At 35.7% G+C, this 13,327-nt stretch overlaps 1 protein-coding gene across 5 annotated transcripts in view; it reads right to left on the bottom strand.

Moving 5' to 3' along the window:
* Positions 1 to 13,327, bottom strand: part of PLCZ1 (phospholipase C zeta 1) — a 47,903-nt gene that overhangs the window by 18,096 nt on the left and 16,480 nt on the right. For all 5 annotated transcript variants that reach the window (XM_043561948.1, XM_043561949.1, XM_043561950.1 and 2 more), the window contains 3 exons: positions 8,910 to 9,054; positions 3,883 to 4,032; positions 1,117 to 1,338 (listed from right to left, as the gene is read on the bottom strand). In XM_043561948.1, the coding sequence (XP_043417883.1) occupies positions 1,117 to 1,338; positions 3,883 to 4,032; positions 8,910 to 9,054 (517 nt within the window). The remainder of the gene's footprint in view (positions 1 to 1,116; positions 1,339 to 3,882; positions 4,033 to 8,909; positions 9,055 to 13,327) is intronic.

Raw genomic sequence — 13,327 nt, forward strand, 5'->3', positions numbered from 1 at the left:
AAAACCATTTGGATTGCATCAATGTGATTATTTTTCATGATGATAGTATTTAATGTTAACATGAGACAGCCTATAATCTAAAATCTCAACTAACGTAGTAAATATTGAAGATAACAATGATCACTATTTCTTTTTTCCCAAAGATCTGTTTATGAATTTGACAACTTTAGGGTATTTATTCATGAGTAAGTGTATTTCCAGTGTGATCTAACACTTGGGAATAACTTCTGTTGTATAATATACAGCTGCTCTTTGACAGCTCAGCATCTATCTCCTCTACACATCTGTTAGCCCCTTCCCAAGTTTTGTTTTGGGAAAACATTCCTTGCTCAAGCTCAATCCACGTGCTTAAGTATTGACAATATGGCTCGGACCTGGCTAATCACAGCTTTGCATTCCCCTGCAATAGAACCTGACTCAGGCATGTGCACATCGCTGGATCATAGCCAATGCACAAAAAAAAATGTGCTTGGTCATCTGAGAGATAAATAGGTCTTCCATTGGATTTGAGCCTGAAAGCATATAAAGCTAGAGCTTTGTAAAGTCTTGCACCAATGTGGAGAAAGTAGGTCCAAAGTTGGAAAAAAGTCCATTCTGTGGATTTAAGTTGAGACACAATACCATGTCATTCCTAAAATTCAAAGACTTTTCCCTGCACTTTTCTTGATGTGGGCCAATTAATTCACGTTTTACTTAAACCAGCTGAGTTAGTTTTAGGTCACTTGCAACTCAACATAACTTCTTTTGTCATGTTAATTTGCATACTTATAAGACTGTATATTATTACAGTGGTTTTCTTCATTCTGACAGTATAGTCTCCTTGAGGGCAGAAATATTGGGTTGTTTGCATTTTGTACAGTGCACAATGCCTACTACCTAAAAATGCATAATATTTGGCCATAGAACAAATTAAAAACAGCTAATGCAGGAAAAGAGATAACTTTAAATTTTTCTTTTCCGATAATTTTTTTCCAAACAAGTTTTAAATGATAGACTAGAATTTTTATAAGGAAGAAAAAGATTTTTCCCTCTAAAAAATTTTTTTAATTCTCCACCAATAAGAAAATAAGACAACTTTTCCATCACTTGTAAGATTTTCACAAAGTGTCATCTTACCTTCCTTTTCTTGAAAAGTGGTAATCCAGCTACGCTTATTATCTCATCTTCCTTTCCTGGATTGTCTTCTGATCCAATCAATGTTTCTGATCCTTTGATTTCATCTTGATATATCTCTTCAAATTCCTCTACCTGACCATGCTTATTAGAACCTTTCCTTTCACGGGTTTCCCTTAAGGTTCCTATTTTCTTGTTCCTAACTAATACTTTGAATTTTAATACCTACAGAAACGATTTGAAAGAGAGATACGATTACACATTTACAGGGAAGTTTGTATTTTAACAGTCATTGAAAAGTCACCATGTTTTCAATTAGCCCACAGTAATAAAATACATAAGAACTCCATCTTTATCCATACCTCTATAGAAATACCCTGATAAAAACCAGTGATATTATAGTATTGACCCAAATTCACCCCAAAATAAGCCTGCTATGATTTGGGACTTACTGTAGCTCCCTTTCTTTTATATATTCCACAAATTGCTACTCTTTTTAAAAACTGACACACATGAAAATTGTATGTTTCTACACATATCACATATATTTATATGTAATTTATATATATTATATTTATGTCTAATATTTTATATGTTATGTTTATATATATGTTAAAATACTTGCAATGCTACAAAAGTTAGAATGTTACAATTTCTGGTAGTAAATGCTTCTGATCATTACTCTGTTATCCAATATTAAAAAGTATTAAATGAGATCAGGTATTCAGAAATGTCTATTGTGATGTTTGACACCTAAAATAGACTAAATTTAAGGTAAACATTTGTAAATCTTCTTCGTATTTCAACTGTATTTCCCCACATGCATCTTCAACTGAATATTTCCATCAAAACTAGGAGCATAGCAAAATTCCCCATCAGGGTCCTTCATTCTAAATCCTAAGACTTCCAATTCCTTTCTTTCCCTTAGTTATTCCTACCCTTTTCAGCCATTAATTCACTCATCAACATACTTATCAAATGTCTGCTATGTTTTATATATAATGCTGCAGGAATCCGGGGTATGAAGTAAAGTTCTTTTCTTCAAGGAGCTTTAATTTGTCCCTTCCCTTTGTTATCCTCAGGTACCCACTCAAATTATTTCCATCATCTTGGGCCTTCTCTCTATTACAATGGTCCTTACATTACTCTCTAATGTGGAGTTTACCAAAGTGCATTATGCAATCACATGCATCAAAAGCATCACCCTGGAGTGCTTGTTAAGGGAACAGATTCCTGGGATCTACTGCAAAATTAGAGAATGAGAATATTGAGTTGTGGGAATAGAATTATGCCTTTTTAACAAGTCTCCAGGCAATTCTTTTGTACACCAATGACTGAGTGAGGTATGAGAAAATTACCATTATCTCTAATTCCTCATTTACCCTTTGAAAAGCATCTCTTTACTTTAGCATAGGAGCAAAAATATTAACAAAAACTACATATGTGGATGCTAAGAAGTTGATTTATAAATAATAGGATAAGGGATTCCATTTCTAGAAATCTAAAAATTGTTACAGTTTCCTGAATTAGACCATTAGATTAAACCTTAGATTACATCTTTATTAGATTAAATCTTTGATAATATATTTCCACACTTGGCACAAGGTCTTTAATATCTCTTTCTTGTCACAATTGAACACATGTAGTCTGTGAACATTCTATGGAGTGAAAGAGTCAGTGTTTCCATCTGTTCAATTGTTTCTGTCCATCTCATTCCTATCATGAGTCCTATACTTCTAATCACCAGTGTTACAACACTTTCATCTTTAAATTTTCTACTCATATAAATAAAATAAGGAAAAATATTTTTAAAAATTCAAATATGACACAAATACTGTTCTACATCTAAAATGACGACACGTCAAAACTAAATTATTGTTAGGCAATACTATCATGTAAAAGAAAAAATGTTTATCACCCGATGACATTTGAGGTGAGGAGAGTAGGCTGGCAGAGGAAACTAAAAAGAACTGGTCAGAGAAAAATGAGGAAAACCTAAAATACGTGGCATTATGGAAGAAAGTGTTTCAAGGAAAGGAAGAAGGCTTCCCATGATTGAATGTCACGAAGGAAACAAGGCAGACGGTGACTGCAAGAGCTCTGTTAGAATTTACCAGTAGGAAATTCTCTGAGGTCAATGAGATACTTACTGAGGTGCAGGTGGAAGAGGAAGCTGGGTTGTGAGGAGATGAGACAGTGGAAATTTGGGTTGAGACAAATAATAAAGAGATAGCTGAAAAGAGATCATAACCATGAGGCTAGAATGGGGTTGTTTTTTTAAACCAAGGACTTGAGTATGCTTAACTGAAAATGGAAAGGGGCCCATAAGAGACAGGGAAACTGAAAAAAGCAGATTAAAAAACAAAACAAAACGAAACAAAACAAAACCTCCCATCCAGATGCTAAGGAATTAAACACAAGCTCTATTTACAACCCAAATTTTTGCCCCATTCTGAGCCTTTGCCTATAAAACCTACCAAATCCCTGTGGCCCAATATTAACTGACTTGAAACTTTGGACTCATGGGGCTAGGACACACAATAAAAATGTGAGTTTTTATGTTTATCTCCATATATTCTCTTTCTCAAAATATATTTACCTAAATGCTCACGGGAACATTTCCCAGGCAAAACATTGCAAAGACACACCCCTATAATGGCTCAAGGCTAAGAATTTCCATTGATCTCTAACCCAGTTTTATGGATCAACAGTCATAGTGACATGCTTTTTCTTTTTTGATTAACCTGAGCTTCTCAGACAAAATGTTACCTCTGGTGAAGGTAGTTTGTCTGGAAAATCATCAAGCATATCAGAAAGCAAGGCATCTCCAAAAACAGACTGCAAAGTGTCTGCCATCACTTCTTGTTGGGAAGGGGAGCAGTGATTTTCTAAAGAGAGCACCACTGGGTAGTCAGATGTCTAAAAAATTAACCATTACTACGGTTACTGATCAGAACTCCTCAATGATTGTAATGCAATTAACAAGCAATTAATCTATCTTAAAACTTACATTCAACATTCTGTACCTTTGCAAAATAAGTATTCTTTAAACTGAAAGTACTTTTGAGTTTGACATAACAGGGAACATTAAATCTGTATAAAAAGGAAGATTGTTACTGTTTATAGTAGAAATATAGGCAACAACGGAAGCATCCAACAGTTGGTACTTGTTTAAATAAATTATGCCACATCTCCTTAAAGGAATGACACAAACCTGGTAAGAAGGAGGTAGTGCTATATATACTGCTATAGGAAGTTATCTATAATATAGTCTTACGAGGAAAAATACAAGTTGCTGAAGAGTAAAATTCTACACGTTAATATTTGAAGCATTTATGTTTCCTTATCATATATATATTTATTTAGATATTTTTTAATTCTAATTTTTTTAATGTTTTTATTTCTTTTTGAAGGAGAGAGAGAGACAGAGCCTGAGCAGGGGAGGAGCAGAGAAAGAGGAAGACACAGAATTCAAAGCAGGCTCCAGGCTCTAAGCTGTCAGCACAGAGCCTGATGCGGGGCTCGAACCCACAAACTGGGAGATCATGACCTGAGCCAAAGCCAGACGCACAACTGACTGAATCACCCAGGCACCCCTAGATATTTTTAAATGTGAAGGGAAAAGTTTAACACCAGTAAGTAGAGGAAACTTAATTTTCTACTTTTTTAGTTTCAAATTCTACAATCAAAACTCATTGCTTTATAATTAGAAACAAAGATAAGGATATAATAATAAAGAGAATCTAATAAGTAAAGATTACTTTACAAAGAGATTTTTCAGCCTATATAATTACTAGGACACAAATTTACCAATTTGTAAACAAGCCAAGGACTTGCAAGGTCCTTGCATTATCACAGAGTTTTGAATAGGACATTATGCTTGTTTAATGTCTGAGTATATTAGTAGCTTGTGGCTACTATAGCAATTTACCAAAAACTTGGTTGCCTGAAACAATGGAAATTTAGTCTTTCACAATTCTTGGGGCCACAATTTTAAAATCTGTTTCACCAGCTAAAATCAAGGCGGGAGAAGGCTCTAAGGGAGATCTATTCCTTGCCTTTTACAGCTTCTGGTGGTTGGTGGTTCTATTCCTTGACTGTGGCCATATCACTCCCATCTCTGCCCCTCATCTTCATATCATCTCCTCCTCTGTATGGCATTAGAGCCTACCCAGCTCAACCAGGATAATCTCCTCATCTCTAGGTCCTTGATTTCATCAAATTTGCAAAGATTCTTTTTCCAAATAAAATAACATTTACAGGATCCAGGAATTAGAACTTTTGTGGGCACTTATTCAGCCTACTGTCATAACCTCATACCTATTCCCATATACACTGACTCTATCTAACATCAAGAGAACAGTGTAAAAATTTTTCCCAAATATAAAAAGTGATTTTAAAACTAGGCAAAGTGATATCCTAGCAGAGAGGTTTTTCAATTAGCCCTGACTGCACTAACTGGGGAGAGTTGATCTTTTTTGTTGGGGGGGGGGGGTCTTCTGTGGTCCTTGGCTCCACCTTCAGGGAAGGCCCTCTTGTTTTTTATCCTTGGCCACATTTTTTCTTCTTCTTCTTTTTTTATTTTTTTAAGTTTATTTATTTATTTTGAGAAAGCAAAAGAGGGGGAGAGAAAGAAAGAGAGAGAGAGAGAGAGAGAGAGAGAGAGAATCTCAAGCAGGCTCCACGGTGTCAGCATAGAGCCCGATGCAGAGCTTGAACTCACAAACCACGAGATCATGACCTAAGCCGAAACCAAGACTCAGACATTAACCAATTGAGCCACCCAGGTGCCCCATATCCTTGGCCACATCTAAAGTAGGTGTTGAGTAATTTGCTTTCCTTAATGTCAGGCAACTTTTGCAGCTCACTTCTTGACCAAGAGTTGTTTTAAGGCTCACCTAAGAGTCAGAGTTGTGTTTTATTTTGTTCTGTTGTATTGTGTTGTGTTTTTGGCAATGTAATTCCCTTAAAAATTTAGACTTCTTATATGCTTGCTTCTAGTAAGTTACAGGTGCCAGCAACTGTACCCAAAGTTCTTACCTTATCATAATTATCAAATCTATTTTATCTTACTGCTCTCTCTTCCCCAAATTAATGGTGACTATCTCAAGTAGAAAATTGAAGCTTCATTCTAACCTTTGCTGCAAAAATGAGTCACCCTGTTCAACTGAGAAGTCTCATTGAGTGTGACTCAAAGCTTTTTTTTTTTCATTCCATCTTTTTCTCTTCGAGTCTTAAAAACCGTAGGGGTTTCCATCCTTTTGAGGCCTTTGAATTTTAAGATTGCCTCTATTTCCTCAGTTACCCACCCTGAATGAAGTGAGAGGGTCTGCTATGCAAATATTTGGGAAGAGTATTTCAGATAAAGGGAATAGGAGTTGCAAGGGCCCTGAGATGTGTCTGGAGAAGAGTAAGGAAGCTAGCATGGCCATGTGCATAAGGGAGAGACGAGTAGAAGTTGGAGGTAAGAGAAAACAGGTTAAACATGGCTTTTAGTTTGTATTTTGAGTGGGACTGAAGGTTTTGAGAAGCAGCATGACATTATTTGACTTACCAAAAAGTCACTCTGACTGAAACATTAAGATAAAACTGCAGGGGGACAGGGAAAAAAACAGGAACATTGGATAAGAAGCCACTGCAATAATCCAAGTGAGAGGCGATGTCAGTTATTCAGCACAGTGACAGTGAGAATGGGGAGGAGGGGTTAAACTCAGTGTATATTTTGAAAATAGACCCAAGAGGATTTGCTAAAGAACTTATTTAAGGATTGGAGAGAAATGAGGGGAGGAGGATTAAAGTTGACAACAACAATTTAGGCTTGAACTCAGGAGTTAGCAGTAACTGAGATGGGGAAGACCATGGGAGGAAGAGGAAGATCTGGGGTCAGTTCTAAAAATGTTCTGTTAAATATGCAAGTGGAGATGTCAAACATGTACATGTCTATATTGTATGGAGTTCAAGGGAGAAATTGGGGTAGAGTATAAATTTAGAAATCATCAGAGAATTTAGGGGCGCCTGGGTGGCGCAGTCAGTTAAGCGTCCGACTTCAGCCAGGTCACGATCTCACGGTCCGTGAGTTCGAGCCCCGCGTCGGGCTCTGGGCTGATGGCTCAGAGCCTGGAGCCTGTTTCCGATTCTGTGTCTCCCTCTCTCTCTGCCCCTCGCCCGTTCATGCTCTGTCTCTCTCTGTCCCAAAAATAAATAAACGTTGAAAAAACAAAATTGAAAAAAAAAAAAGAAATCATCAGAGAATTTAGAAATCATAAGAGAATCAATGCCATATATCAATGTTTTATACTAAAAATAGAAATGTTCCATATTTTATATGAATACTTTGCACATTTTTAGTATTTTGCACTCTCAAATAATAAGGCAGTTGATTTAAATTTGTGATTTTTAAGTTATGTTTATATTTATAGATAATGTATTGACCTACTGAGAACTTTAGGTTTATCAAATTCTAAGTTTTAATTTCTTAGATATGCACTGTTTAAGTACTCAGTATGATTTTGTTAAATCTCTTCAATGGCACAGCAATTGAAGTACTTAAGAAAGAAACAAATATTCTAACTTTATAAAAATAATTTAAAATACCTAAAGGTGCTTAATTAGCCATGTTTGTAAATAAAACCAAGTCTTATTTAAAATTGAGTGATTGTGGGCACCTGGGAGGCTCAGTTGGCTGAGCGTCCAACTTTGGCTCAGGTCATGATCTCACGGTTCATGAGTTCGAGCCTTGCGTCGGGCTCTGTGCTGAGAGCTCGGAGCCTGGAGCCTGCTTCGGATTCTGTGTCTCCCTCTCTCTCTACCCCATCCCCACTCATGCTCTGTCTCTCTCTGTCTTAAAAATAAATAAAACATTAAAAAAATTTTAAAAATAAATAAATAAATAAATAAATAAATAAAAATAATAAAATTGAGTGATTGTTAAAACCCATTCAATCCTACTCAATTTATAGACTGATTTATTTGTAGGCTGAATTTAGAAGTGCTCAGAAGAACTAGATCTTTGAATCCATAACTTTAATAAATCCAACAATAATTTTAAAACCCCAAATAAACTTCTAAGCATACTTTGCTTGGGGTCCCTGGGTGGCTCAGTCGGTTAAGTGTCCAACTTCAGCTCAGGTCATGATCTCATGGTTTAGGGGATCAAGCCCCATATCGGGCTCTCTGCTGTCAGCGCATAGCCCCCTTCAGATCCTCTGTCTCTCTCTCTCTCTGCCTCTCTCTTGCTTGTGTGCATGCTCTCTCTCTCTCTCAAAAAATAAGCTTTAAAAAAAACATTCTTTGCTGTATGAATAGCTGCCATCATAGTCATAAAAAATGTCAACAATCTGTATAACACATTTTTGACACATTTTATCTCATGTATTGAAAGTAAGGTAATTGAATATTGGTAAAATATTTACTATTATATTGACCAATATTTCTCAAACATTTTTTGCCTGTAACTCAACTCATGGTAAGAAATATATTTTACATTGTGACACAATACACACACACACACACACACACACACACACACACTATATCTATATCTATATCTATCTATCTATATATATAATTATATATAATATATATAATATGTAATTAAACAAAAAATTTCCTGAAACATGCATCTTACTACCTGAGATTAACTTCAGTAAATCTACCTTTAACTATATACTACAAAAATCATAACACACAATTTGAAATATCACTGATCTAAACTAAGGCCAAGCATTATAGGATTTTGAAGCAAGTAGATTATATCATGTTTAGATAACTATAATTTAACAAAGATACGCACGTACTAAGAATGCATATTTGTGTATTGCTTGGATAACTGTTTTAAACAAAAGCTTGCTGGTGAGTGTATAACCATGGTATACAATAGGTTCATTTTGTGATCCATCCCAGCAGTCAATTTCCAGACAACGGCATCCTTTCACAAGGGCACTAACAAAATTTAAACAAAATAAATGGTCAATTCTGGATCGTTAAAAATATATACCACAGTATGAAAAATCACAAAGACTATTTGTGATTTTGCAATAAATGCAGAACTGAACCCATAATAAAGACAAGTTGTTGTGTTAAACTGAACACACTTTTCTTCTTATGGAAGTGGAAGCGATATGTACCAACCCCAGTTCCAGCACCATCAGGATGGTGCGACGTGTAGTGCTGTTGACTCTGAATCCTCCAATTTCTCCCTATTCCTTACACTCTAATTTCTACAAGGGCAGGAACTAAAATTCCAGTCTCAAAAAAATGTTTGTTATATATAGTTCACTATCAATAAACATTTATTGTGTTTTTAGTAAGAAAAAAATGGGAATTATAAGGATGTAAGAAGAAACGTGGAAGGCAGACAGAGTGATCTCCTAAAATACAATCTTGGAAGAGAGATTGAATGAAAAGAAGGCTGACCTGACACCCAGGATCTTAGAATAGATAGCCATGGGTCAGGGAGTAGATCAAAGAAGTCCCTGCCATACATGGAGATATTTTTCTCATAGAAAACCAAGTTAACACTTGTTTTCCAAGAAGAATATTGGGTTATCCCCCTGTCTCTTGTTCAGTGGTCTTCCGTAAGGACAATTTTGCCTCCTAGGAGACATTTGACAATGTCTGGAGACACTTTTGGGCCACAACTTGGAATGGAAAGGAGATTTGCAACTGACATCTAGTGGGTAGAAGCCAGGGTTACTGCTAAACATTTTACCATGCACAGAAACAGCCCCCACAGCAAAGAATGATCTGACCTCAAATATGAAGACCTGAAAAACCTGACCTCAGCTATAACAGAAGGGAGTGTGGTCCCAGCACCAAGTACTTGATACAGAATCAACAGTTCTTACAAACAGAAATATAGAGTATCAGAGACCATATGAGAAAATAGACCTTTTCAATTTAATACTTCTTTGGGGGGTCAAATTTAGTCTATTTTCAAAGTAGATGACGTGAGAAATATTTACATAGGAGTGTTAACTGAGAAAAACTAAAGCAATTATGACCCCAAAGTCCAGGTGTTGAATTAAAAACATAGAGACCTTATGCTCCTCGGGAATAATATAGACAAAAGATGGAGGTAATCTGAGGAAGTAGAGGATTAGAGGGGAAGAAAATTTGCAAATCTCATCTATATTTTCTGAAACAATGGAAAATATAAAATTAAATAATTAATAAATTATTTCTTGAGGTTTAAGACCACTTTGGTTTTACTTTTTAAGTGCACATGGCTTTATTCACATCTATAGTGATGCACTGTAATGGAAAATTTCAGAGTTTTGTTAGTCTGCTTGTCCTTGTGTTGGAGAAATGACCTAGAATGTTCTTCTAAGAAAATCATATTTACCTATAGATATTTCCATGGGTGAATAAGGTGACTATCTAATTTTACATACAAGTCCTCAATTGGGCTGTATTTGTAGAATTCAAAATGAATGTGTTTCTCATCTTGTGGATTTACTTATGTATTTAGATTTTAAATTGGAGCAGAAGCAATATCTATTTGTAAACTCTATTAATTGCCATTTAAAAATGTTTGCATTATTTGGTTGATTGGCAAAGTAAATTGTCTTGCCCTTTTTATCACTACAGCATATCAGTACTCTGGGCTGCTACCAGAGAATAAACGCTCTGCTGGGAAAACAAAAAATTACCAAAAACAAAATTGTAAAAGAAAACTTTTCATGAAGGACAACCTGACTAATACTGGTTCTTGCTACTTCTCTACATAACTTTAATTTTTTATCCTTAGATCAAGCCAAACTTTACCAAACTGCTTATTTCAAGTACATGGTTTGGTCCCCAGCAAAAATGATTTGAGTGGATTGCACTGTGTCAGGCCGACTCCTTTTATTCAGAGGCACAAAAAAGGAAGTTGTGTCTTCCCCAGTGGTGTTGTGGAAGCCACATTCTACTATTTCACACTGAGTGCCCTTTTTAGAAATGAATAATAGAAATTTTTCTGTCACTCAGTAAAAAAATATTCCATTTCAATAAGTTTAAGGGGCTTTTCATGGATTATGCTATAAGGCAGTTAATGCTAGTTTTCCTTTTTTAGAGATGAAGAAGTTGAGACTCAAAGAGGTTGTATCTGTCATAATTAACAGAGGAGTGAAAGAGAGGAAAGATCAGCACCAGAAGCTTAACATTAATCAATAAACATTACATTATACCACCTCTGATGAATAGAGAAATTTTGAAAAACTTGCATTCTAAGACTGTATCTTTCACAAGTGGGTAAACAAACAGAGGAAAAAATACAATTAAATTTAAATTTAAATGTTTAGTTGGGTGGAACATTTTCTTCATTCAAAAGTAAATTTTCTGCATTTCTAAATCAACGTGATTAAAATGCATATTTTCTGTTTTAAAAAATAATTAAGTGTGAGTAGAAATTTCTGTAATGAAAGTATAGCTATGATTTCTTATAGATTTTTAAATGGATAATTTCTGAGCTTGTGGATTTATGTGTTTTCTTTTTTCAACTGGAGAAGCTATGTTTATTTGTAAGTTTGATATTATCATGGAATTATAAGATATCTTTTCTATCCATGTTTTCCTTAATTATGTCAACCAGTCACATAGCTTTGAATATCATCTATATGATGATGACTTCCAATTTTATTTTTCTAGTCTGGATATTTCTTCCAAGTCCCAGACACATACGCTTAACTGACTGTCTGACCCAGCCACTTTTTCAAATGTTTCTTTCTTTCTTTCTATTTGAGAGAGAGGGAGAGATCATGAATGGGGGAGGCACAGAGAGAAAGGGAGAAAGAGAATTCCAAGCAGGCTCTACACTGCCAGCCCCAATGTGGGGCTTGAAATGGGGCTTGAACTCAGGAACCAGGAGATCATGACCTGAGCCAAAATCAAGAGTCAGAAGCTTAACCGACTGAGCCACCCAGGCACCCCCAACCTAGCCAATTGATAATGAATTGGTATCTCAGCTGAATGTGGAAACTACTGCATTCTTGCTTTTGCCTCACACCCTACAACAGCTTCCTCATGCTTCACTATCTCTGTTGATAGTATCGCCATGTGCTAAGTCATCAGGCCAAAATCTTGACTGTACTCTCTTTCCCTCACACCTCTCTTCAAATCACCTGATAAGTCTTCGTGGCTCTGCCTTCTTAAAATATTTCAAATTCAACCACTGATCTCAACACCTGCCTCATGAATTCAGCTTCTAAATAACCATCACCACCTGCACCATTACAATATCTTCCCCAATCATCTTTTACCTCCACTTTTGCACCATCAGTCTTTCCTGCGCAGTAAAAAGTAAATAAATTATGACATTGTTTTAAGGAAAACCTCTCCAATTGCTTCCCAACACCACTGGAATAAAATCCAGTCTCCCTTCCGTGGCCTCAAAGGCTCTTATAAACTAGTCCTGTCTACTTCCTCAAACTCATCTCTCTTCATTCTCCACTTGTTTCCAGACACACTTGCTTTCTCTCATTTGAACATGCTAAGCACTTACTATTTCTTCGATTTAGCATGCCCTTTCTACAAAGAATTTCTGAGGTTTCCTCTTTATCATCACTCAGACCAAACTATATCACCTCTTGAGAAGCCTTTCCTAACCCTTTAACTAAAGTAACACCCCCCACCCTGTTATGTTACCCTAGTTCACTTTCTCTATATGACTATATCTGTTTACCTGCTTATTATGTCTATTCTCATGAACACATGAGCATAGCAGCTCTGAAAATCTTGTTCACCAATGTATTCTAAGCTGGCTGACTAAATTGAAGACTGGTACTGACAGTGTGATACATTGTAGAATGCAAAATTAGAGGTGTATAATGAATTGCTTTTAAGCTATGTAAATCTATCATCTAACTATCTATCTATCTATCTATCTATCTATCTATCTATCTATCTATCATTTATAAATGCCGAAGTATATAATTTATCTATTTATGTGTTGATTTCACTTATAGCATTGTGTGTTGATGTCTGGGAATTAATTTTAACCACATTTTTGGAAATCTGAGCTGTCTTGGCTAAATAAGATAAGAAAATTCTTCTTCATATGATTTTCTATAAGAAATATCCAAATTATTCAGGAAACCTTGGGCCAATAGCCAGGCAGAGGAAGTCAACAGACAGAATTAGAAGGAAAATGAATGATACTAAAACACAGAATAATTATATAGCCACCCAAAGGATGGCTCTCCAAGAGATGCACAAATCAAAATTTCTTTTTCCT

The sequence above is a fragment of the Prionailurus bengalensis genome, chromosome B4 (genome assembly GCF_016509475.1).
Source record: "Prionailurus bengalensis isolate Pbe53 chromosome B4, Fcat_Pben_1.1_paternal_pri, whole genome shotgun sequence".
NCBI classification, from domain to species: Eukaryota; Metazoa; Chordata; class Mammalia; order Carnivora; family Felidae; genus Prionailurus; species Prionailurus bengalensis.